We start from the raw sequence: 25,964 nt of genomic DNA on the forward strand, positions 1-25,964 counted from the left end.
AACTACTCCAGATATGCACTGGGGCGGGATCAGGCCCATTGCATTCAGTGAATTGTCCCCGCGCTGCTGAGGGCAGAATCTGTTCCAAGATTGTCCTCACACTGTGTACATTGTCTTGAATGGAACGACACCAATTCACACCAACTGAGGATCTGGCCCTGTCTGTCAGAATGCCTGTGGTATTGTTCTAGTGAGGACTAGTTCTTAATAATTACCATGTAGGTGATTCCGTACAAAGGGCATCACCTGAAATGCATTAGCAAAGTGGAGTGTTTGGGTAACATAACACTGCTGTCTCACAAAGAGGAAAGCGTTCCTTGCTCTCACACATCACTGCTCCTGTGAGATCCCTTGTGTTGTTCCCATGCTCTGCCCCCCTCCCTTTCTCCTCCCCCATTAGATGAGATCTGAATTAGACCCCAGAGGTGTTAGAGGATCATATTTACCCTTTTCAGTTTGAGTTTGAATGTTTAGCCAGACGTTCCAACCTTTTTCTTAATCTGTAGTGGCCAGGGCTCGGACTGAAGGAGATCAGTGTCTGATGGGTGTGGAGGGAAGAGGTCATGGTCAGAAGGCAAAGGGGGAAGTCAGGAGACCTGGTGTCTGTTCTTGGCTCTGTCAAACATTGTGTGTACCCTTGGACAAGTCACTAACTTCTCTGTGACTGTTTCCCCAGGTGTAAAATTATGAATCACTGTTAGTTAATATTTGTATTGCAAATACACCCAGGAGCCCTACTCAGGATGGTGCTAGATGCTGTGCAAATGGTTAGGAACTCACAGTCCCTGCCCTCAAAGCACTTGCAGTATAATCAGACTAGATGGATCAAGGCTCAGAGGAAGGGACGCAAGCCAGATGCAGAGTGATCGGCGCACTGTTGGCAAATGCCAAGTAATGTTCAAAGTCGCATTTGCCAGCTTTTCCTTTCAATCCCGGAGATTTTTCTGTTTTGTTTTGTTTTTTCCTGAAGCTTGAAAAATGCCAGATTTCAGGTTGCTCTCAAACTGGATTTCCACCGGGTGAGAAAAGACTTGTCCTGGAATCTATCTAGTGCGGGTGAGGAATGACCAAACCTGTGTAGAACTCAAGGATGGGCACCCTCATCTCAGGTCCCAGGGTTTTGCCCAGAGTCAGCAGCTAGCTGGAATCCTTGGTTTACATGATGTGAGAAATTGCTCCTTTGTTAGTGGTTTGTTTTCTTCCTCTAGTGATGAGTCCAGTGGGATGTGTTACCACCCCATTCTCTGGCGAAGTGCTCCATTGCTGATTCATGAAGGGAATGAAAGCACTTTTCATTGCTATGTTTATACAACCAGAGGGACCAGCAAGTTGCAAGGTTAATGCATCAACTGATGATTATATGACCCTCCGCACTCTTTCCCTTCCCCTCAGTGCCCTTCCAGTATATGGCTAGGAGGTTTCCCTCCCATTCAACTTCTTCTATAAGATGAAGTTAATTTCATCATCTTTCTTAAATATCCTTGTAAATGAGTTTGAGGTTGACTGGAAGCAATAGGGTTTTAAAAAGACTGTGGTAAGGGAGAATTCCAGGTTGTTCCGTCTCTCCCCTGTTATCCCAGGCAGTCCTCAGACAGGTCGGGGACTAGGGGTGGAGGGGAGCTGGGGGCTGGACTAAATCAATGGCTGTTTGGATTCCATTCTGCTCCGCTGGCCTGGAGAGGATGTCTGCTATCCATGGTGGTGCATGCTTCCTTGCTCTCTGCTTGCTGTATGTGTTGGGGGTACCATTGGAGGGAAGGCAGCAGATCATCCATGAATGATCAGAAAGCTACCTTCAAGCAGTCTCTAACTTTTGGGATTCATTGTGTGAAGCTAGGGTGAGGTTGGCCTAATTTTGTTCCCCAGTAGGGCAATTTAATGACTGCTGAGAACGGTGAGTAGGTTAATATGTTCAGTGCTACAGCCATGCATGGTGCTTTAGAAACAGAGTTCAGGGAGGTCTCCGCCCCAAGCAGATTACCATCTAAACGGGAGAGATGCAATCAAATGACGGGACATGAGGATGGGAGCAGACAGAGTCGTAACTGATCAATGAAATACTCTCTCTCCTAGGTTGGTGCCCATCCCCATAGTATCTCCCAAGAGTAAAATCTGACAGCAGTGGTGGGTTTCAATGAGGGACTAGCAGGAAGAGGGAAGCGTTGTGGTGGACTGGCAGAGAGAGAGACTATCTAGTCATAGGGGCAGCATGAACTAAGACATGGAGTTAAGAGTGTGGGGTACAGAGACAGTGTTAAGGAGCGAGGAGTGAGGCAGAGCTCAAGGCTGGACAGATTCACCATAACTCAAGGGAGACTGTGGGCTCATGACCCTCTTGGCAGCTCCCCCTGCTCTGCAGAATGAGCTGAGCTTGGGTAAAATCAGGATCAGACTGACACACACGCTCTCCCTCACCCCCACAACTGTGGGTGTTTCAGAGCCAGGGTGTGGTTTCAGCCCATTCTGGGGAGACGAGATTTGGATCTGGATCAGAATCCAGCTCTGTGGTTTCGGTTCATGTCCCTCTCTAGTCAGTGCTTGATTTGTGCCAGGGCTGGCCAGAGCTGAGCCCCGGCACCTCTGGGCTTGGCAGTTCAGAGCCCCGGCACCTCTGGGCTTGGCAGTTCAGAGCCCCGGCACCTCTGGGCTTGGCAGTTCAGAGCCCCGGCACCTCGGGGCTTGCTGCATCAGTTATGAATGTAAAACAATTGCTTGAGCTCTGGCACCGCTTTCATTACAAATGAAGCCCTGTCTCTAGTGTGTACTGGTGGATGTCTTAGCTCTGAGAACAAACCAAAAAGTAGGAGTCCTTCTCATGAAGGTAGCAGCCTGTGTGTGATCTGAAGGCTTCCCATATGTTCTCCTCCACCCAGGTAGCTGGACATGCACCCAGCCAAGGCATGTCCATACAGACATGCACAGGGCAATGCATCCCCAGCCCCTGCTCTCTGGGTCCCTCCACTCCAAGTGAGCCAGCAGCTGTCCCCCTTACTAGCCTGCAGCCACTCACACAATGACTGTCACTGGCTGAGGCCGCCCACCTCCCAGTGCCTAGGGCCCTCTCCATGGGACAGGCCCAAACCTCCCTGGGCAGCAGCCTACAACCAACTGTGGTTCTGGGCTCTGGCTGGCTGGATGCAGGCTGATGAGTTGATCCTGCTGGGTCCACTGTGCCCAGCTGGAAAGCCTTCCTCTCCTGGCTCTCCTAAATCTCCCAGGGGAGTCAAACCAACCCCCCCTTCACCTGGCTCCAGAGAAGCTGGGGGGAAGATGGAGTGTGGGGAGGGGGGCTGAGCTGGAGGAGAAGAGGGATGGGGCACCTGAATGGGGAGTGAAAGGGACAGAACTGGACTGGCCAGACAGGGGCTTGGTTGAGCCCTGGGGAAAGGAGGGCTGGGTGGCACCGCTGGGTCCGGTTTGGGCAGGGGACCAGGTTCCGTTCTGGCTGGAGGCTGGGGTGGCACCACTGGGTCCAGTCCGGGCAGGGGACCGGGTTCTGTTCTGGCTGGAGGCTGGGTCGGCACCGCTGGGCCCGGTCCGGGCAGGGGACCGGGTTCTGTTCTGGCTGGAGGCTGGGTCGGCACCGCTGGGCCCGGTCCGGGCAGGGGCTGGGAGAGGGAAGCTGCTCGGTCCGGGGAAGGAGGCGCTGGGGTTCGGTTCGGTTCGGCCCTTGGAACGCGCAGCGAGGTTCGGTTCTGCGCAGCCCGCAGAGCAACGGCCGGGCCCGGCTGTCGCTGACTGGTGCGGGAGGCCGCTGGGCTCGCTCGGGTTCGGTCGGGTCCCCTGCACAGAGCGCAGCGGGGCCGGGAAGGGGGCGGGCCGCGGGGAGGAGGAGCAGCAGGGCGGGCACTGCCGAGCCTCTCCTAGTTCCTGCTCGCTGCCCGGGCAGCGGGCTCCTGGGACCATGAGTGGCCGGGCAGGGTCCGCGGCTCCTGCCCAGAACGGGTGCCCCGCGGCGCTCCGGGAGCGGTTCCCGTCGCTCAGGCAGGACTACGAGCTCGCCTGCAAGGTGGGAGCCTGCCCCGGCGGCAGGTGGGGAGCTCCGCCCGGGCGCGGGGCGGAGGGGGCAGCCGCCCCGCGCTGCCTGCGCCCCGGGGGCCAGGAGGGGTCGGCGCAGCGTGGGGGCGGGTTGCTCCCCAGGGGTCCCCTGGCGTTGCTCAGCCCCAGCGCTGGCCGGCCCCCCCTGACCCGCTCCCACTTGCCGCGGAGCCTGGGCTGGCGGGGGAGCCTCTCCCGCGGTGGCCACGCTCGTGTGGGGCCGGTTTTCTTCCCCTTCTGCAGCGCTCGCTGGTGCACGCGGCTCCCCCTGCAGCCCCGGTCCCGCTCACAAGATACGAGCTGCGCTCGGGAGGAAGCGAGCGGTTTGGCGGGCAGCGTGTTGACAGCATCTCTGCAGCGGGGACAGTTGGCGAAGGGCCCAGTGGGGCAGGGCGGGGGAGAGACGTGCTGGGGTCCAGGTTCGCGCCCCCCCCCCGCACGGCCTGTCAGACGCGCCCTGGGTCTCAGGGATCCCCTCCGAAGCTCAGCGTGGGGGTGGCTGCGTGTGCAGAGCACAGGGGGACGGTGCCCTCCCCTGCCCTCCCTTCTCCCCTCCCCGCAGGCTGGCGCTAGCCTAGCCCGGGGGCTGCGTCCAGCGGTTCCCACCCCTTGCAGCAGCCCTTGCAGGGGCGGATACGTTCCCGTGGCCGGGAGAGGGAAGCTGATCCAAAGCACCTCTTGGCCGGGCACAGCCTGAGTAGGTGGGAAGCAACCCCAAGGGTCTTGGCTTCATGTCTGACAAGGGCGGGGGGCCCATGGGACTTCACAAGGCAGCGGGAGCAGGGCTGCCATGGAGGCCCGCACCCAAGAGTGCCCGGTGCAAGGGCGGTTGGCAGCTGTCAGTTCTGTCCTTTTGCCAGCTTCCCCATTCTCTCTGTCCCCACAGTCAGCTGCCATCAGGCGCCTTCACTGGATGGGCACGGGACCCAGTCAGCCACATGGCAAGGGTTCCCAGCAGAGGTATCTGCTACCAGCCATAAAAGTGGTCGTGTCCCCCCAAATTGGATGTGATCATCCGTAGGGAGTTCTGATGATCCACCTCTAAAATTGTCACTCTACAGAGGAGAGGCCAGGCCCTGGCGCATGGGAATGTGTGAGCTGGACTTGATCCAGACCCAGCCTAGGACCAGCAGAATAGATGCTCACTGTGCTCCTTGAGCCTGCAACCTGCAGCTGAGAAGGGTGCTTATCAGTCTTAGTACAGGGAGATGTGTGCAGCCCTTCCCTTCCCTTCCCTTCCCTTCCCTTTCTGGGTCTCGCTATGCTCACAGAGCTCTGCATTTGCATCCGGAGCTGTGAACACAGGGAGAAACATCTCCTCATGGGGCTTGCTTTGCTCACTCCCCGCTGCAATACCTATCTTATACAGCTCCCACTCCCAGAGAACCCAGAGTCTTTGAGGTATTTCGCCTCACAACACCGCCAGGAGGCAGGGCAGGGCTGTTACACCCTCATTGTATGGCTGGGGGAACTGAGGCCCAGAGAGGCAAAGTGAATTGCCCAAGGTCACACAGGAAGTCTGTGCCAGAGCAGGGAATTGAATCACGGGAGGGGGAGGGACACTTCTGAGCCCCCCCTAGCACCCTGGCCATTCTTCCACTCTGCCAAGCAGCTTGTTTTGCCTGCGATTGCTGCGAGGGTTCGTTCTGCTTTGCTTTGGTTATTCCGAAAAATTGCATTTGGCCCCATTTTTTTTTCTTGGCCACTTCCTTCTTTTCTTTTCTTTTTTAATGCTCGCACCTTCCTCCTGCTCCTTTCTCTCTGATTTTTTGATGGGCTTATAGGGGGGAGAGTTTTTTCCCAAAAGCAACCTGGAAACTTTGCCTGGAGCAAGCTAGAGCCAGAATAGAGTGCTGTTCCCAAAGCTTGCCTCTCTTCAGGTGCGTCTGCACCAAAGGATTTGGCGACATCAGTCAAGGTGAATTCGCCTGCAGAAGGGTCATTTGGGGACTCAGAATCTTTTGCAGTACAGTTTATTTGCCGGCCCAACAAGAATGATCCCATTCCCCATCTTTCCTCCAGGACAGACCCCTTGTCTGCATGCCTGGGCAGGGACAGCTAGAATGTCAGGGCTTGACTTGCAGAAGCACAGAGCACCTGCACCTCCCATTGACTTCCGCAGAGGGTGCAGGGGCTCATCTCCACTGACAGGGAGGACCTTAGGCCAGTGGCTCTCAAACTTTCTTACTGGTGACCCCTTTCACATCGCAAGCCTCTGAGGGTGACCCTCCTTATCAATTAAAACCACTTTTTTATATGTTTAACACCATTATAAATGCTGGAGGCCAAGCGGGGTTTGGGGTGGAGGCCGACAGCTCGTGAGCCCCCATGTAATAACCTCAGAAGCCCCTGAGGGGTCCCAACCCCCCAGTTTGAGAACCCCTGCCTTAGACTATTTCATTCTCTGCAGGTCGCTTGCTGCAGGCCCTGCTTCGTGTTCTGGTTTTAACAGGGGATGGGGGCTGCCCATGTGCCTGATGAATTAACACCCAGTGACGGCCAGGAAATTGCTGTTATCGCAGAGCAGGCAGGAGGGGATCGCGCTTTCTCGGCAGCTGAGTACTTGTTAATAATGCACAGTGTTTCTCCTGGCCAGGGTGCCGCCTCACCCTCCCTGGTGTAAAAATGGATGTGGAGGTGCCAATGAAGCCAAGCTGCTGTTTGCTTAGGAGGAGTGGATGCTGAGCTGTGTGTTTGTTTTGGTATCTGGTGTGGGTGAGGTGGTTGGAGCAAGGCAGAGAGTCCTGGGGCTGTCAGAGTTTGCTCAAGGAAACAAGGCAGGCGTGGTAAGATCTTTTATTGGACCAGCTTCCGTTGGTGAGAGAGGCAATTTTGAGTTTACCCAGAGCTCTGGGAAAGGTCCTCTGAGCATCACAGCTACATACAAGGTGGAACAGATTGTTCAGTGTAAGTAGTTAACACATATTTCAAGGGACCATTCAAAGGGAAGTGGCCCGTTAACACCCAGCCAGTCATGGGGGGGTGAAACAAGGGGGGAGAAGGCAGCTGGGGAGGGGGTTGTTAGTGGGTTATGGATTGTTGTAGTAAGCCATAAATCCAGTGTCCCTGGTCAGTCCATGAGTTTTAGTGCCTTGCAAAGTTATGAATTTAAGCTCCCAAGCTTGTCTTTTGAAAGTGTTGTGCAGGTTTCCCTTGAGAACGAAGACCGAGAGGTCAGATACAGAGCGATCGCTTGGTGAAAAGTGTTCACCCACAGGTGACAGGGTGTTTGTCTTGTATCGTTTTCCTGTGTGAGTTCATTCGAGAGCGTGTGTGAGTTCATTCGAGAGCGTAGTGATTGTCTGGTTTCGCCCACATAGTAGTTACTGTGCATTTAGTGCACTGGATGAGGTACACCACATGTTGTGATAGGCAGGTGTAGGATCCATGGATCTTGAAAGGTGAGTTGTGAGAGGTGTTGATCACTGGAGCAGTGGAGATATGGCTGCAGGTTTTGGATCTGTTAGTCTCGCAGGGTCTGGCACCACTTTGAGTTGGTGAGCCCTGGTCTATGGGGAGCTTGCTTCTGATGATGAGCTTGGAGAGGTTGGGGAGTGATTTGTAGGCCAGAAGTGGGGGTTCAGGAAAGATTTCCTTCAGGATGCAGTCCCCATCAAGTATGGGTTGTATTTGTTTGATGTTATTCTGTATGGGTTCCGGTGTGTGGTGGTAGGTGACAACTAGGGGTGTGTGGTTGGAGGGGGTTTTATTTCTGTATGGAAGCAGATTCTCTCAGGGTATTTGGTTGGCCTGTTCCACGATGTGATCTACTGCTCTAGTGCAGTGTCCATGTTTGGTGAAGGTCGATTGAGTGTGCTAAGGTGTATATCCTGGACTTTCTCCTTGGACCTGGACAAAGGGGACAACAGAAAGAATGAGCCATTTCTTGAGATAGGCCTGAGGTCTTTGTCCGTCTACCTGTGATTTCAGGGAGAAACCTGACGCTGGTATCTGGAGAACTGACTGGAGGGGGATAGTGCCATGGTGTGTCCCATTCTCTAGGAAGAGATCTATGGGGTATTTGTAGATGGAACATGTCTAGTTACAAAGAATGCCAGCAGCACCGTGCTCCTGGCCTAGCGCCATTCCGAAGCACCAGCAGAAGCAGCAATTAAATGCTATGTTCATATAGAGGGGAAACTCATTTAGCCATTCCCTGCTAGATAATGGGGTCACGGTCAGACTCTCTAGCAGTGACATCCCTTCTGTAATGACTTCCACCGCTATTAGTGTCTGTCTTTCTTTCTTACTTACTTACTTATTTATATTTTGCCCATTGGAAGCTCCATGGAGTCCGATCACATGTGCTCTCATAGCTGAGTGCTGTGGGAGCGAAGAGAAGAGAAGGAAACTCTGGGGTGGTGAGATGGCTCTGAACATATGAGCTGTTCCTGGCTCTGAGTGTATTAGAGACCACCACAGAAGCAGGGAGGGAAGAAAGTTAAATTTCTAGGACTCACCTGCAGCTACAGGAGCATTTCCCAGTCTGGGGAGCAGCTGACACTGCGGAGAAACATTGCCACCGGCTGGGGAGACCCTGCTTTAAGGGAAGCTGTATCTGAGACCTACACTATAGGGCAGTGTTGCTTTGTGTGGGGTTCAAATCTGTGTTTGAAAGAGAAAGGGAGCTGGGAAAGGAAATGGCTCTGACAAGCTCCGGGAATAAAAAGAAACATCCCAGGCTGCCCCTGACTGTGTCACCCACCACCCCAGTCAGTGCTCCTCCTCAACAGGGCTGCACCATCCTCACCCCAGTTCTGCCCTTACCCCGAATCACATGCTCCCCCAGCACTATTAATGAGTTTTTGCACCCGTGTTGTAGGTGATGCTGATTGGAGATTCGGGCGTGGGGAAAACCTGCTTCCTGCTCCAGTTCAAAGATGGGGCCTTCCTCTCTGGGACCTTCATAGCCACCGTCGGCATAGACTTCCGGGTGAGACCGCTGCAGCTTTCTGCGCTAGGGAGAGCCTCTTGTTACAGCTCAGGGGATGAGCGTGAAACACCCATTCTGCCCCCATTCAGATAATCATTGAGTGGAAGAGTATTCAGTTAAACTGCCCTGGTGTCTTCGATTGCAGGAGCTATTGCCTGAAGAAAAGGGGCGAGTAGCACTGAGGAGGGGCCCTCTCTGCTTAGCCAGGCTCTGGGCAAAGAGCGAGTATTATGTGAATGGCTGATGTGATCCACATGCAGCTGGGGCTGGAGCCAGTCATGCTGCTGCAGCTTTGGAGAGTGTCTATCTCTCCAGTCTAGTGTATTCAGAGGGCACCAATCCCTGTAGTGTGTACGCCCTGAAAGTACATTAGAATAAGGGAAGAGGAAGTTTCAGACCCAGGTTTTGCTGTCTTGACATGGGCTTTTTTCTCATTATCTTATATTTTCAGCCCGCCGTTTACACTTAGGGCCTGATTCTTCTCTCACTCCCCCTGGGGCGAATTGGGAGTTAGTCCACTGAATTAAGCCATGTTCCACAGAGATCGGAGTCTGGCTCTTTGAATGGAGGATATGTTCTCCCAAAGGATGTATTGGAGATGATGTCGGTATGGATGGGTGTGCCTGCGTGGATGCCGGAGGCTTATCAGTAGTGAAAGGTGAACTTCAGAGGTTTGAGCCAGATAAACGCCCAAACGTCTGGGCTCTTATTCCACCATTCTGTGAACATTTGAAGCCTGCACAACTGAGCTGGACTCTAGCAATGAGAGGCTTCCTGGGGAGGAGGAGGATTATCATTATTGATTTGTATGACCACAGCGCCTCTGAGGCCCAAGCCTGGCCCAGCACCCCATTGTGCTAGGCACTTTACAAACACGGAACAAAAAGATGGTCCGTGCCCCAGGATGCTTACTGATCATCCTTGTTGGCAACTGGGCCAGAAACCATCTGTTCTCCTGGAACCAGCGTCTCTTGCTGCGGCTGTGCAAGGCAGAGGGGCACAAAACTGAAGCCAGGGTTTCAGAGCGTTACCTTTACTCTTCCAGCCCTCAAATGAGCTTCAGCTTCGGTGTGATGAAAGGTTCCTTCTGGTTCCTGTTTTACCCAGACTAGTTCACCAAGCCCTGTCTGTAATGCAGGTGTGTGCAACTGATTATTAATGCAGGGTTGTGCCCACGGCATTGTGGATCTTTGGGCACTGGGATCTGTGTGTCTTGGGATGCAGATACGTGGCCGTGTGATGCTGCGGAGGGTGGTTTGTGTCAGGGAGAGTGCAGGTGTATATGAAATGAAGGTACGTTCTTGATGTCAGTGACTTGACATTTTAACCTCAGGGCTTTCTATATTGCCCATGGTAGCTCTGTGCTGAATTGTTGATACAGTACCATAGGGTTACATGGTGCTTTACTACACGTACAAAGATGGAGAGGCAGATTCTGTCCCCTGCCTCAGCCCCTATGAGCTGCTTTGTTTTGACCCCCAGAGCAGCCCAGAAACTAATGCCACCTTTGACTCCATTCCTGTGGATTGGGCCTTATTTTATTATTATTGTTTTTCATTCGTATAACCATAATATCTAGGGGCCCCACATGGCCCAGGACCCCCTGTACTAGGTGCTCTAAAACACAGAACATAAAGACAGTCCCTGCCCCAAGGAGTGTCCGATCTAAGTGTAAGACAGGAGACAATAGATGGCTACAGACAGATGGGACTGTACAAGTGAACCATGAAACTCCAGATTGGTTGGCATGGTGGGCAGTTGTCTCTGCACACCAAGAGCCGAACTGTTGCTTTCTGTGGGGCTTCTCCTGGGCATGCAGCACAGTCTCTACTCCAAAGTTAAGATCAACGTTGAGACAAGAACAACAGGAGGAGACCCTGTTCCTGTCTCTGTGCGTGGCTGGGCTGGGCGAGAGCATGCATGCGGTGTTGTGTATTCTGTGTACTGCACTGTTGTAGCAGCGCTCCATGCACTGCCCTGAGGCCTCAGCCAGATGCAAGCTCCCTGCTATTGAATGGAGAGCTTTACCTGGGCCTCTCTGTTTTGCATCGTGTCATTACTCTGGTGACAAGTGTTCAAGGCTAGTGTGCTCGTATTAATTACAGATGACCTGCTGCATTTAACCTGCTCATCGGATGCCTTTTTAATGCCCCCACTACTGAGTTCCACCAGATTTGTCATCTGCAGCCAGGGGAAGGTTTGGCAGCAGCATCCCATGTTGGCGCACCCTCTCCTTACCCATTCGGAGTCTGGCACCACTCTGTAAATATCCACTGTCAAGAGGTGCCCAATCAAAGCAACCAGAGTATCCAGGGCATTCATTAGGAGGGCAGCCAGCCAATCAGAGAATGCACTGGCAAGTGACACCCACCCGACCAATCATAACAACTGGAGTAAAAAGAGTATCCATTGAGAAGAAACACCCACCCAGCCAATCAAAACAAGGTGAGTATCAAGGGCCTGGACAACTATCCACAGTATGAAAACATCCCCAGCAAGCTTGTTTGCAGACACAGGTAGGAGTCTGAGCAGGTGGAGCATGGGTCTGGATTTAATGGCACTTGCTGCTTCTCTAATACGTAGGTGGTTGAGGTTTGCAGGATTTTTACTCCTCTCCGTTACTGCCACCAAATGAACCCCTTAGCTGGACAGGGCTGTGCTAAATTCTCTCCCAGGTTTGAGGCTGCACTGAATTTTCCCATTGATCTCTGCTTGTGTTTCTTAAGTGACTGCTTTTGTTTGTTATGTGGGGCAATCTCGGAAATATGTGTCACTCACGTGTTAGGTCCAATCCTGCAAAGTGCAAAGCACCTTCTTCAACTCCCACGGATGTCAGCAGGAACTGCGGGCAGTCAGCACCTCGCAGGTTTCAGCCCATCTGTTAGCACCTCTGGCTGCCAAATAGGCCCAGAGGCTCTGAGATAAAAGCAAACCAGCCAGATTGTGGTGCTGGGTGTTTCAAGTTCTTTGACAGGCTGAATTTCAGATCAGTGGAGGAGTGAGAATGTTGCAGCTTGGTGTAAAGTGCCCTGCAGGGCAGGCTCCCTGGAAATACTGATAACAACCACCTCCTGTTGGTTTCTTGGTCCAAGCTCTGAAGGGGGCTTCAGGAGAGATGTTCTGTTAGATACCTTCGTTCCATACATTATTATTTCTGGATGTCTCTGTTTTTCTGCTTCTAATGCAATCTGTCTAAGCTATGGTACTTCTAGGGTGCCATGACCATGATGTGTGAGCAGGAATGGTGTCCCTAGCCTCTGTTTGCCAGAAGCTGGGAATGAGCAACGGGATGGATCACTTGATGATTACCTGTTCTGTTCATTCCCTCTGGGGCACCTGGCATTGGCCACTGTTGGAAGACAGGATACTGGGCTAGATGGACCTTTGGTCTGACCCAGTAGAGCCGTTCTTATGTTCACTAGCTCCCAATCTCTCCAGATAGAAGTTTAAATTCTAGGAAAATGCATCCATGAGATGATGCCCAAGCTGGAAGCTTTCTCCACAGCTGCCAGTTTGAATGTTTTCAGTGGGCTCACACCATGAGTAGGAGCCGTTGAGTCAATTAATATCTATCTTTCTTAATATCCTGCCTTGCTATTTAGCTGACAGGAGAAGCTGCTGCAGAGAAAGGAGACAGACCTAGAAGAGTGTTACCTGTTACCTCCTTCTCTTTTTGTCTCCAGGCTCTGAATCCAGCATTGCATGCTCCTGCATCAATGGAGCTGGTCTATACTGAACCAGGCCATAGGGTTCAAGATGATTATGGTACCCTGGAATGCAGTATGGGGAAGGTGCACCCCACAAAAGACCACACCTGGCTTTCCCACCATATTAAACCAGTGTGGTTTTGTTTTCTCTTACAGAATAAAGTCGTGGCAGTGGATGGTGTGAAAGTAAAATTGCAGGTGAGTCCAGTATCTGATCCTGATGCAGCATGTGCAGTTGATACTTTGTCTGCGGGTGTCTGTACAAATAGGCCGTGGCTCCATGGCTTTCATCTTTTCTTTGCCATGTGTACACACTCCCTAATAAGGTTTGGAGGAAGGGGAAGGGAAGCCGATCTTTTCTCTCCCAGTTTAACTCTTGCAGTGACGGTGCACAGCCAGCCAGTGTTTGATAGCTATTAATATGGACATTTCTCAGGGAGAGGTGAGGCCTTGGGGGAAAAGACTGTTCTGGGTGTGATGTGGTACATGATATGCGATATGTGTACAATATACAACACCTTTAAAAACATCCCTTCATAAAGACCAGGGACAAAGGCTTAGTTTTTACCAACCTTTCATGCATTTGCCCCATATAACTTTGGCAACTCGCAGCCTGAAGTCTTGCTTGGGACCTCATATATAATTTAATCCAGAGCTCTGAATCTCTTTCAGACTTGTTTTTATAACCTGGAAATCCCCTCCTACACAAGGAGTGGCATATACAAGCAGTGTGTCCCTGAGTGCTTCCAACCCTTGCACTGACTCTGAGGTCTTGGTTCTTTCCCTTCCGTTATGCCCGGATGCCAACGCTCCCCTGGGATTGGAGAGCTGGAAATGAAACCGGTGGCAGTGGGGTTTCTCCCTTGGTTTTCATCGGGGCTGTTTCTTTGCAGATCTGGGACACAGCGGGGCAGGAGCGATTTCGTAGCATGACCCACGCCTACTACAGAGATGCCCAGGGTAGGTTCTTAGGAGGGTTTGTGGTTTGCCCGATTCGGGGTCAGATGAGAACCGGAATCTGCAGACCTAGTGGAGCTGCTCTTGCCACTAATACCCAGGAACAGAATCTTCATTAAACCCCCGCTTTGTCTCTCTTCTTTTCTTCCAGCTTTGCTCCTCTTTTATGACATCACCAGCAAAATGTCCTTTGACAATGTTCGGGTCAGTATGTATCCCCTTGGACCTCACTGACACAGTTGTTAACTCCTAAACCCCCAGAGAGGGGCAGCAGAGTCTCCTCATTCTCAAAGCTCTGGCAGACTGATGTAATGGGAGGGCCTTTCCCAATGCTTGGCAGCTAGCAATGCAGAACGGCCACTTCTCTGCCTGTTCAGTTTGCTCTGTGTTACGATGCGATGGGCAACTTTTGCCTTAGTCACAGCAGGCACAGGGGAATCGTTATACTCTGGATCCAGAACCTGAAATACTGAACCCAATAGTGCAGAAAGCTGAGCACCCTCGGCTCTCCTCGAAACCAGTGGGGCTCTGTTATCCTGGGTTGTCAGCAAGAAATGAACTTGGGGCCTTCAGCACTGAAAGCAGAGCCTCTGTTGCTTGAGCTGAAGGAGACACTCTGTTAGCTGGCAACTGTAGTAGACTATTATCCGCTCCAACCTATCACATTGGTGATGCAGCTGCATTGGATGGCGGTAACATGAGTTGTTAAGTCAGATGGGTTTGGAAGAATTGTTCGGTGCTACAATGTATTGAAAGCCATGCACAGTCAACGGGCACCGAAGGTAGCTGGCACCCTACTAAATCAGGGACCCAAAGGGAGGCTGCCTCTGAATCTTGCCTCTTGGCAGACAGCGTCTTGAGGCTCAGAACTGGGTGCAAGATGGTACGGGCTGGCAGACTCTACAGGACACTGAGGTGCAAGGACAAACCGTTGACTAAGGTGCCCAGAGATGAGAGCTGGCTGGGAATTTTTCGATGAAACATATTTTCCATCAGAAAATGGTCAAAACCAAAACTTTTCATGGAGAGGGATCTGTTTGACACCACTTTTGTTGGGAAGGTTTCTCAGGTCCCCGCTGGAATTGCTGGTGGTGAGGGTGAGAGAGACAATGCACCACCCCAGAACAGCAAATAGCCCCATGGTTCAGACACTCCCCAGGAATGTGGATGACCCAGGTTTTAGTCTCCGCCCCAAATCAGGCCGAGCAGGGATCTTTCTTTCTCTGTTTTGGTCCATGAAAAATGTTGAAAGGTCTCCGTTTCTTTCCACATCAGAACAAAAGCAGATTTCGAATCCTTGAATTTTTTCACCAGCCATTATTTGTGTGTCCCAGAGACTCTTGGGCATAAGTGCTCCAAAACTACATGGAAATAGCAGCCCATGTTCCACCCCTTTAATCTGGCTGTTGCTATGCAGAGGCCTTCCTGGCTCTCCCCACACACTTATAGTTGCATATAAACCTGCTTGTCTCCGCTGTTCATCTTTAATACCACGTGACCCTCTTCCTGTCTTGCAGGCCTGGCTCACACAGATACACGAATATGCCCAAAAGGATGTGGTCATTATGTTGTTAGGCAATAAGGTGAGTGTCACTTCCTGGTGGGTGACTGAGAGATGTGCTCATGTACAGCTACTCTCCTTCTTTGTTTTGTGCTGTCTGCCCCGCACCTCAGACCAAGGACACCCCAAATCCGTACAGATGTGGCCCTGAGGCTCCCCCTCTTCATTCAGTGACACCATCTCATGGGGGGGCTTTGCCTGCCCCATTTTGGAAGAACATGATCTCCAACCACTGCTGATCCATATCAGCTCTGACCATGCAGGGCAGCATTCACGCTTCTCCATTTTCCAACTTCATCAGCCTGTGTGGCCTTGTCTGTATTTCCTCAAACCCAAGTACCTATCTACCAAGGTACCAGACAGAAAACTCAGCCACTCCTTGGGTTGTCCAGTAGGCATGGAGGGAAACTCAAGAAGCTATGATATCCCACAGACAGCGTCACCACCAGGGCCCAAACCCTGGGTTCCACTGTTTCAGGGACCTACAGTGGATGTGAGTCGCTGCCCCAAACCCAGAACCAGGCGCCATTTTAGACTCTGTAATTCCTTAACTTGGTTCTCTGATAACACGTAGCCTGTATAGAGCATTCTTCTTCTTCCAACCTTAATTTCCCTCCTAGGTTCCAGAGGGAGCCTGTGTCAGAGCTGGGAACAGAATCCATGAGCTCTGAGCTCCCATTGCTGTGCCCACGTCCCTCCCTGTGACATTTACCTGGGTTTGGAACTTTCCTAAGAGAACCCGGTGAGCGGTTTAAATGCTGCAAAATGACACTCGTGTGCGTCCATGCCCACTTCTGCCAGCAGAGGGAAGCCCAAGTCTGATTCTTCAGCAAGTGAAGCCAAGGGCTCGGAGGCTCCGTGATGGCCTGCTAGTGCAAGGCTGATCTGTGAGTCTCTGTGCCACTCCCGTAACAATTTCCCTTTGTTTATAGGCTGATGTGAGCAGCGAGAGAGTCATCAGGATGGAGGATGGAGAGTCACTAGCCAGGGTGAGCCGCCCCAGGGTTTTGCAGGGTGTCTGTCATCCCTGAAGGTATCTGGCCCCTCCCTTCATCATCCTCAGTCCCATGTGGGCTATGATCTCCTTTGCTGTGCAGGACAGACCTTAACTAGGCTACTCCCCGGGATCACAGAGCTGTTTCTCTGAGCCAATCATCCATCTATCGCCTCAGTTCCTCCAGCTCTTAAACCACTTTCAGATTTAGACGTACTCTGGGCCGTGCTTAATTTGTGCCAGGGCCTGGCAGCTCGGAGCCCCGGCACCTCTGGGCCTGGCAGCTCGGAGCCCCGGCACCTCTGGGCCTGGCAGCTCGGAGCCCCGGCACCTCTGGGCCTGGCAGCTCGGAGCCCCGGCACCTCTGGGCTTGCTGTATCAGTTACAAATGTAAAACAATTGCTTGAGGCCCGGCCGCTCTTTCATTACAAATTAAGCACTGACTCTGAGACTGTGTCTGGACTGAAGGGATGAAAGTGAGAGAGGTCAGATGTAGGGGAGGAGGCTAGATGGGATGGGAGGGCAGGGAGGGTTTGGGCTATGAGATGCAGGAGGTTGAGGGCTGAAGATAGGGTGTGGGGGCGCAACTGAACTGCAGTGTGAGGGAGGACCCTGGAGGGCTGCATTGATGGGAGTGGCGTTAAGGATTGGAGCAGTGTGCAGTACAAGACGCACCCCTCAGCCTGCCAAGGTATGTGAGAGACCATTAATCTGTCTGCTCAGTGGCGTGGACAGAACAAGGAGCAATGGTCTCAAGTTGCAGTGTGGGAGGTCTAGGTTGGATATTAGGAAACACTGTTTCAGTAGGAGGGTGGTGAAGCGCTGGAATGGGTTACATAAGGAGGTGGTATAATCTCCATCCTTAGAGGTTTTTAAGGCCTGGCTTGACAAGGCCCTGGCTGGGATGATTTAGTTGGGGATTGGTCCTGCTTTGAGCAGGGGGTAGGAGTAGATGACCTCCTGAGGTCTCTTCCAACCCTAATATTCTATGATTCTTCTATGATACGGTCAAATGAGGCTCCACCCAAACATTAGCATCCTCTCCAGATCCCCAGAGAGACCCCTGTTCCCCTCCCCCTCAGAAGGCCTCTGATCTGCTCTCCCCCTTCTGGAATCCTCAATCTTCCTTCAAACCAGGCCTCCCCGGAGTAACCAGCTGTGCAAGTGCATAGCGCCGCCCCTGGTTGCTCTGCCTCCGGTTGCTGTTCCTGGGGCCTCTTCTGGCCAAAGGCCCAGACCCAAGGAACCGGCTTGAATCCCCTGAGATTGGCTTTGCTGGTAGATCGGCGGGGGTGTTTCAGAAGAGGATGGGAGCTAGGGGAAGGGGTAGTAACTGGCAGCGCAGTGGCTGATGGTGCTGCGCCCCCTCTGCAGGAATACGGAGTGCCTTTCATGGAGACCAGTGCCAAGACGGGTATGAATGTGGAGCTGGCATTTCGGGCCATTGCCAAGTGAGTAACTGAGGGACTGAAAGAACAGCTTTCCATGCCAGGGCTGCCTTCCCATACCAAGGGGCATTGATTTAACATGTGCGTACAGAGTTGGGAACATGTGTCCCTGCAGGAGGGAGATATCTTTGCCTTCAAAGGGAAAGTGTCATCTAGTGGTTAGAGCAGGGGACCAGAGCTCTTGCGATCTACACACTCACTGTGTGGGCAAGCTGCTGCTTATCCCCCGATGGCTATAAAATTGCCCTATCTCAGAGTATTATTAAGCTTAACTCATCGATGTTTGTAAAGCATGCACACCTGGGCTGGTCAATGCGGGGGTCTGATGCTTTCCTTTGAAGCAGTTGGCATTTGCCCAGGGCAGGGACAGATTGCAGGTCTGCATGGGCTGCTGGTCCGCTCCAGTCCAGCACTTCCTATGGGCGAAGTCTGTAACGCTCAGACGCTTTCCTCTAGAGTGGGATATAAAAGCATCAGAATCCCTGAGAGCTCTTGGACCAGAGCCTCAGCTGGCGTAAAGGGGCAGCGTTCCATTGACTTTGGCTGAGGAGCTGGTCCCTTGTCTCCTTAGTCCCCAGACCTTGTTCTGCTCTCCGGCTGGGGAGCCAAGTTCTAGCCCACAGTTAATTTTTGACAGTCGGGTCACAAGCCTGTGAATTGCCACCCAATGTCCCTGGGATGTGGGTCCAGTTCCCAGCGGCACTTCAAAAAACCTCACTGCTTTCCACCACCGACATGCCAGCTGCAGCAGGGGCCAGGGCAAAAGGGCTGAAAGGGGGCTATGCTGCTGCTAGCCACTGATTCACAGAGGTACTGTTGCGTTCCACCACGAAATAGAAAGATCAAAGGCTCCTTGAATGTTATCTCAGTGCTACATGATGCAGGTCCATTGCCAGCAAGTGGGATTAACCCTGTGCTAACACATCTGTCCCATCCGCAGCCCCCAGCCCTCCAAGATACAATTCTTCATAGGGTTTTGTTTCACCTTCCCCTGAATTCATGTTGTTTCCCTGGCTGGAGCTCAGTATTTCCCCGTCAATGTGGCTCTTGGCCTCCTGAACACTGGCTTAAGACTTGGCCAGATGTATCGGCTGGCAGAGAGGACTGGAGTGGGCTGAGGTTGTCGCCCCCATGGCACGTCCATTTCCTGCTGGGGGAAGTAGAACAGGGCCAGATCTGCTCAAGAAGCCGAGCCATGTGTTCCACCCTCTCATCACACCCCCTGGAAGAAAGGGAGGTGGAGAGCATCACGTCCGCCTTTCTTCAGGGATGCACAGCTGCTTCTGCTGGGCGAGGGGTGGCTGGTGCGATGTTTCACCGCTGTGCTTCTTTCAGAGAACTCAAGCAGCGAGCTGTGCAGCAGCCGGATGAGCCCAGGTTCCAGATTCATGACTACATAGAGTCACAGAAGAAGAAGACCAGCTGCTGTTCCTTCATGTGAGAGAGGAGGATGGCCGGGCAGGAAGGAGGACTGGGGCACAGGGGCCTGAAATAATGCAAGAGCAAGGCGGGGCTGGAGAGGAAACTGGTCAGAAGACCTCTACAAATATTTCTGGCCATAAATTACAAATAGGAAAAAGGCAAACCTACCCTGAGAGGGGGCGGGGTGTGTGTGCGGGGGTGTGTGGACGTGCATGAGTGTGGGTGGCTGCGGGGAAGTTACAACAGAAGCCAAATAAAGGCCAGTTCTGGGTTTCGCCTGACTAGCAAATCTTACAATGTGAGAGTCCAACCTTTGGGGAGTCACTCCTGGCAGCACAGCCAAAGCCTGGCCTCTCGGGAGTGGCTTGTGTCCGCCTCGCCTGCATAGCCAGGACCCCAGTGATCAGGACTCGGCTGGTTCGGCCTTAAAACAAGCCAGAGTCCAGTGTCTATCCAGACCGGGCCAAGTCAATGTTGGCTGCATTGCCAGTGCCCCATTTTCAAGACGGGACCGAGTCATCCTCAGCAGCTTAGCCACGGCCCTGTATCTATCTGGATTGGGCCAGGTCAACACTGCTCACAGCCGGGGTCCCACACCTTCCAGTCCAGAGTCACCACCTTTCTGACCAGTTTTCATGAGACGTCTGCTCTGGAGTCTCACCAGGCTGAGGGGGCCAGGGCAGGAAGAACCGTTTCTCTCCCTCTTGCACTAGCAGGTGAAGTTTTCCTGCAGCGAATGAAATCAGCAGGAGTGTTTGCTAAAGGAAGAGGCATAGGAGACCTTTTCCCTGTGACAGCTGGTCCCTCCCCACTCCTCTCACCTCCTCCAGGCCCCTGCAGCTGGGCTGTCCCCTTTGCCCAACCTCCTCCTGCCGCTGAGCATGTCCCAAGCAAAGGACTTGGGGTGCTAAGTGTTATTACAGTGCCTGCTATGTTGGAAGAAAGCTGCCGATCGCAGCGTTAGTGGAGAGAGAGGAGATCACTATCTATTTTTCTGACTCTAAAAAGAAATGTTTAAATTCTGCTCTTATTTATATTTATCTCAGGCTAAATTGCTATTCAATCCTTTACGAGAGGCCAAGTCCAGCATGCCACGGACGCTCTCTGGATCCCACCCCTCTCCTGTTCTAAAGCATTGGCACCCACGCTGCTAAGGTGGGGGTGAGCATGGAGCCAGCATTGGCAGCCTGTGGCCACTTGCTGCAGGATCCACCCCCTGGCAGCCACCGGGACAGGGGAGATCTTATTCTCCCAGCTCATTCCATTGCACTCCGCTGGTCTGGTCGCTCTCCTACAGATGGAGCTAGAAGCCACACCTCTTGCTGTTGAAATAAAACTGCTGAAAATTAAAGGCCTGATCCAAAGCCCACTGAGGCCTTTGAGAGTCTCCCCATTGATTTCACTGGGCTCTGGATCAGGCCCTAATTGCTGAGCGACCGGGTATTTCATGCTCTCAAAGGCAACCCCCTGCTGCCTCTCTCCAGGTGTGTTCAAATACCCTTGATGCTGTGACACAAATTGGTCACAGCTGCAGAAGAGGAGGCTTTGACCCTCTCTCCTGTTGCACCCCCCCACCAGCCTGGCTTTTGCAGCATATGTGGTGCCTTTGATTACGCAGCATTCTGAAGGCCCTGGGGCTCACCAGGGAAACACGGGGCAAATGAGTGATATGGGTCCTGCCTTAGGTTTGGTTTTCCTCAGGAGGGCTCAAAGAATTGATAACAAGGCACAGAGCCTTTGACCTCTAGGCCACCAGCTCAGCTACAATCTGAATTCTTACTGAAGCCCAGGGAAAGATTCCCTCTGGCTTGAGGGAGAGTCAGATGCAGTCCAAAGTCAGCAGCGCTGACAGTTACCACCGTCTGTTGGCTCTGGGGAGTGGCCTGTGTGAAATGAGTCTCTGGCCGGTTCCTGAGAGACGGGTGTGCACAGCGCAGAAATAACCCTTGCATTCGGCACCGAGTTGTCAGCAGAGCGGCCAAGCTCCAAATGGGCACGGAGAGCAAGCTCCCCGTTTGCTCCCAGGCATACTGACGGGAGATAGGGGAGAAGGCTCATCACCGCTGCCCATACAGGAGCTATTTTGTTGGTAGCTAGAGACCCTGTCTGCCAAGCTCTCGAGCCAGCTCTCCAACAGCTATTCCTTTTTAGAGTTTAGATTTCCCGACTGTGGCCCATTTGCGTCACCTTTACCATGATTTTACCATTTGTCTGGTTTCCATTTTCCTTTCTCTAGTGAAAGTTGCAAACCCCTGGTGATTCCCCGGGCCCCATTCAGCAAGGCACTGAAGCACATGCTTTACATGAGTCCCATTGACTTTGCTGAACTGGGGCCCTGAGAGTGACGGCATTACTCTCTCTAGGTAGCTGTCTTGTCTGTGTGTGCAGCACCTGTCTCGTGCCTGTTGTATACAAGGGCATGGAATAATTACCCATTAGAGTTACTGGGCTAATATTTTTTTTGTCCGTATGCTTAAAAATCCCAAAAAGGCCCTGTCCCTCCGGGCTCTGGGACTTTTAAGGAAAGTCAATTTATTTGACCCCCTGACAGCAAAAGCTATGTCTACCCTACAGACTTCTGCCAGCAGAGAAATATTGGGACGAGATGTGATCCCTGACCAGCATAGCTGTGCTGGCCAAGGTCTATAGTGTAGATGCAGTTATACCCGCAAAACGGTGCTGTTACCCGTCTAGCTTGTTTCACTTGGGCGGTGTGGTTTCACTATACTGATACAAAGCACACCTTTGCTGGTCGAGGTGTGTCCACACTAGGAGCGCTTTGCTGGTATAGCATACCAGTATTCCTACACCGGTAACGCGCTCCTAGTGTAGACAAGGCCTAACTCACACCGAGGCCAACAGGACCACTGGAGTGACAGAGGCGAGCAGGAATTGGCTCCAGTTGGTCACATTGGCTATTATGCTCTGTCAGATGAGAACAGACTTTTGCCGGAATAAATATTTCAGCAGCAGGAGCCTCATCACAGCAGTGCCCTGTAATTATTAGTATCATCTAGGGCAGTGCCCTGACAATGCTTAATACGCCCATTGATGGGAGGATTGACTTAACACTGAAATGCTTTAACTAATAATTAAATGCTCCAAAGAGGCAGCACAAACATCATTTGTCAAACCAGTGCTGGAGTTAGCCTGTAGAACAGCATGATAGAGGCCTCAGGGAGATCTTTCATGACTGTGTCACTTTCTGATTTGTCCATTACTTGCGTGTTGTATTTTTTTATTCCTGTGGTTGAATTTGGTCTGTCTTATGCACAGTTCTCCTCATCCAGTCAGTCAGTCAGAGCTTCAAACTAGCCTGAGCAGTTCTCTGGATACAGGGCCCTCCTATTTGTTTCCCCTTGACTTGAAATCTCAGGAATGTTTTCTTCACAGGGTGCAAGTCCGTTACCTCCCCCTATGCTTTGCCAGAGACGGGCATTACCGATTTCACCCTCAGCTCTGCACCTGTGCCCCGCACTCAGCACAAGAAGGAAGACTCATGTGGGGATTTAAACTTGCACCAAGTCTATGTAACATGCTGCTGGGCTGTCTGAAGAGGGAGTGCAGTATCTGGGAGGCTAATTCCTGGTCCAGATTAAGGCTTTGAATCAGAGCAGAGGCGATAACACAGGAGATTTATAAACTCCCACCTATGGATTTTGTTTGCATTTCCTTTCTGTCTATGTATATAATGCAAATCTTTCTTCCTGCCATTGTCGGGTATCAGATTAAACCCACTCTGTAAAGAACTGATGCCTCAGACACCTCAATCAGCAAACACTTTATATCATGCTTGCCTATGAATTTTGTGGGCTTGATCTTGACCCCTCCAAAATCAATGGGAGTTTTGCCACTGAGTTTAAAGGGAGCAGGAGCAGGCCCTACGTGTAAGTTTTAAAATCAACATTGCTGAATTTATGCTTCATTTTACCCTTTCTTTAGACCTGTTTCTACTGGCATCAATGTCAAAACTCCCATTCAGTTTGATGGGAACAGGATCAAGTCCTTTGTCAATAAAATCAGTGTCACCCTAGCATCCCACGTTATCACATTAGCCAGGAGCCTAGAAAGCAAAGGCAGGAAAAAACCCAAAATACTTTTGTTGATTATCTTCTTGTTTACATAGTTCAAGTATATCTGCCAAGTCATGAATGCTATGGAATGACACTGCGCTGAACCATTCCACATGGGAATCTCTGATGTGGCAGGATCACACCCAGCAAGTCTATTCCCTGGCACATGTTCTTGAGCTTCTCTTTGTTATCAGGGCGATGTCTTTGTTGTTCATGGATTGTTGATTGCAAGTTTACAGAATTAAAGCTCAGTATTTTGGAGAGTAAATGTGTCTGCCTAATTCTTGGCATGAGCAATTTCCAGCTCAGATCTTTAGAGAAGAGAGAGAACGTTGCTGGGTGGGATCTGCATTGCAATATTTGCTGGGCATTAGAGAAGTAGGGTGTAAAATTCAAGCCCCGGAATCTCTAGTGTGCGTTTGCCTAGCCCCCACGATTTCACTGCACATTTCAGAGTCCCAAGGTGATTGGGAAGAGTAAACATGGTCTGTCAAATTAAAACCAACCTCCTCCCCCTGCTGGTCTCATGGTGCAGAGTCTAGCATTCCCCAAATACCTTTGTCTTCCCACCAATGGAATTGCTTCTGTAGATAGGCTGATGCTTGCAAAAAAAAAAAAGGAAGAAAGAAGAGAGAGAGAGAGTTGGTTGGCTTTTTCTTTTTCTTTTTAAAATTCTTTTCTGTTTTGCATCCTAAATTTTGATCTTAACTTAATAAGCAGCTACTAAAAAAAAAAACCCTGACTGGGAAGAGACCAGGGAGGTGAAGATACTAATGCAGCGGTGGTCACCAATCAGCAAAATAAACATTGGTTCAGAGAGCTGCCACCTTCTGCTTTATCATTCAGTTCCTGAATTGCAGGGTATATGGTGTGTTTCTTTCCTTCGCTCTGGTGAATTTCATCTCCCTCTCTCTGCACAGTGCTAAAGCCATCCCTGCCACCACTGACTTGTATTTCCTGGCTTATAAAAATATTCCTGAAAGGCACATTTTTTGCTTGAAGAATACATCAGCTTGCACTACTTCTCAGGGAGAGGAGGTGTATCATGCTTGCAAAGCATGTGTTGTATTTTCCCCCTCTTGTGGCTGGGCCTTTTCTTTGATAGCTTACTGCCAGTTAATTGTGTTACTCATCTAGCTGTGGAGGTCCATTCTACAGTATTGACAGTCCTAGGTTTGAACCCTGCTGCTAACCCTTAAAGGAGGTAATTACAGATGTGCTTCCCAAGCCTCCTTAGAAGGCCTTTATTTCCACTCTGCAAATTACTCAGTGCTTCATGAAGGGCTCTCCTTAGAACTAAATTGGTTCTTCAGCTGCCTACCTGCCTTGTATAGTGAAATGATATGAAAGGTGACCCACTTCTCTAAGGACATTCATCCTGCTTGAATTTTAACTAGCAATGTTAGGGCACGAAGTCCACTTTGCTGGAGTTCCCAGTTGACACTGTCAGCTCTGTGTTGCTGTGATTCTCTTAAGCATACTAGTAATTGTATAAACAAACTGCAGAAGGGTTCATTAAAGCTCCCATCTATTCCACAGGAGCTTCTGTCCTAGCATTTTTAATTGTGTCCACACAGCTGAAGTTGCGGCAGGCCTTCGCTCTGTCCAGCAGATGATGATCACATATGATGGAAAAGAAAGGGGGAGACCCAAAACAACCAACCAACCTAGATTTAATTTGCATTTTAAATTCCTTTAAAAAAACTGTTAAGGGTTTTTCTGCCTCCCTGTTTAAGCTCCGAGGAATTTCTAGCCAGGCCTCACAGTAAAAGCAAAACCACCCGAGGTACTCAGACTATTACTTGCTGTCTGGTTTCAGAGTAGCAGCCATGTTAGTCTGTATTCGCAAAAAGAAAAGGCGGACTTGTGGCACCTTAGAGACTAACACATTTATTTGAGCATAAGCTTTCGTGAGCTACAGCTCACTTCATTGGTTTTAGCTCTGCTGCTGTGGTACAGGTAAGCAACTTCTGACAGGGCCTGGGGGAGGGGATGGGGCATGCACCATCACCAGAATAGTGCACCGGACTACACACAACTGGTGTCAAATGCACAAAATAAACATACTGGGGGGAAAAGTCTAATTTGACTCTTGGGTACAGTGATCATAGGAGTTACAAGTTACAATAGTAAGTGCAATATTTTCAGATCTGAATGGGATTTTTCAAGTTTTTGGGTGGGAGGGCTAGCTCAGTGGTTTGAGCATTGGCCTACTAAACCCAGGGTTGTGAGTTCAATCCTTGAGGGGGCCATTTAGGGATCTGGGGCAAAAATTGGGGATTAGTCCTGCTTTGAGCAGGGGGTTGGACTAGATGATCTCCTGAGGTCCCTTCCAACCCTGATATTCTATGATTTCTAAGTTGACTGTGTCCCTTCAAATGTCCTCTTTTAAAATGTTAGAGTCAAATAAATGTGGAATAATGGGCAGGCAAAGACACCAGGAGGGAGGAGTTGAGAACTGCTGTGGTCCATTATTTCAAGATTTCTGCATTCCATTACCTTCTCAGTTAAGGAGAGAGGAATTGAAGTCTAATGGGCTGTCGTGAGCAAAGGAAACTCCATCTTAAATTCGTAAATGCATGTCCCGAGTAATGTTGTCTCTTGAGTAACAGAAAGCTGCTGCTCCCCTTTCGCCTACAAAATGAAGCTGCAGCTTCACCCAACTCCCAGACTCAGTGTTATCCTTAGTGTTTACCAAAAAGATGCTGTTGGGTTCCTAAAGGCTAAAGGGCCTCTCATGATGCTATTTGGAGTGAGTTTGACTTACAGCACTAACCTCAGGCAGCCCACAAAGTTTTGCTATTTCCATAAAGCCACATTGTAGATGAACA

General features: G+C 51.1%; 1 protein-coding gene across 4 annotated transcripts in view; it reads left to right on the plus strand.

Moving 5' to 3' along the window:
* RAB37 (RAB37, member RAS oncogene family) overlaps positions 1-23,401 on the plus strand; it is a 63,219-nt gene extending 39,818 nt beyond the window's left edge. The window contains exons 1-9 of one of the 4 annotated variants that reach the window (XM_037914126.2): positions 3,846-4,009; positions 8,861-8,971; positions 12,835-12,876; positions 13,572-13,638; positions 13,787-13,839; positions 15,153-15,218; positions 16,129-16,185; positions 17,565-17,641; positions 18,974-23,401. In XM_037914126.2, the coding sequence (XP_037770054.1) occupies positions 3,905-4,009; positions 8,861-8,971; positions 12,835-12,876; positions 13,572-13,638; positions 13,787-13,839; positions 15,153-15,218; positions 16,129-16,185; positions 17,565-17,641; positions 18,974-19,079 (684 nt within the window). In that variant the 5' untranslated portion in view covers positions 3,846-3,904 and the 3' untranslated portion in view covers positions 19,080-23,401. Of the gene's footprint in view, positions 1-3,845; positions 4,033-8,860; positions 8,972-12,834; positions 12,877-13,571; positions 13,639-13,786; positions 13,840-15,152; positions 15,219-16,128; positions 16,186-17,564; positions 17,642-18,973 lie in introns of those variants that run through there. The other 3 variants (XM_037914127.2, XM_037914128.2, XM_043527878.1) reach the window with 3 other exon arrangements.
* The last annotated feature ends 2,563 nt before the right edge of the window (positions 23,402-25,964 follow it).

Source organism: Chelonia mydas, chromosome 14 (assembly GCF_015237465.2).
Source record: "Chelonia mydas isolate rCheMyd1 chromosome 14, rCheMyd1.pri.v2, whole genome shotgun sequence".
In the NCBI taxonomy this organism is placed as follows: domain Eukaryota; kingdom Metazoa; phylum Chordata; order Testudines; family Cheloniidae; genus Chelonia; species Chelonia mydas.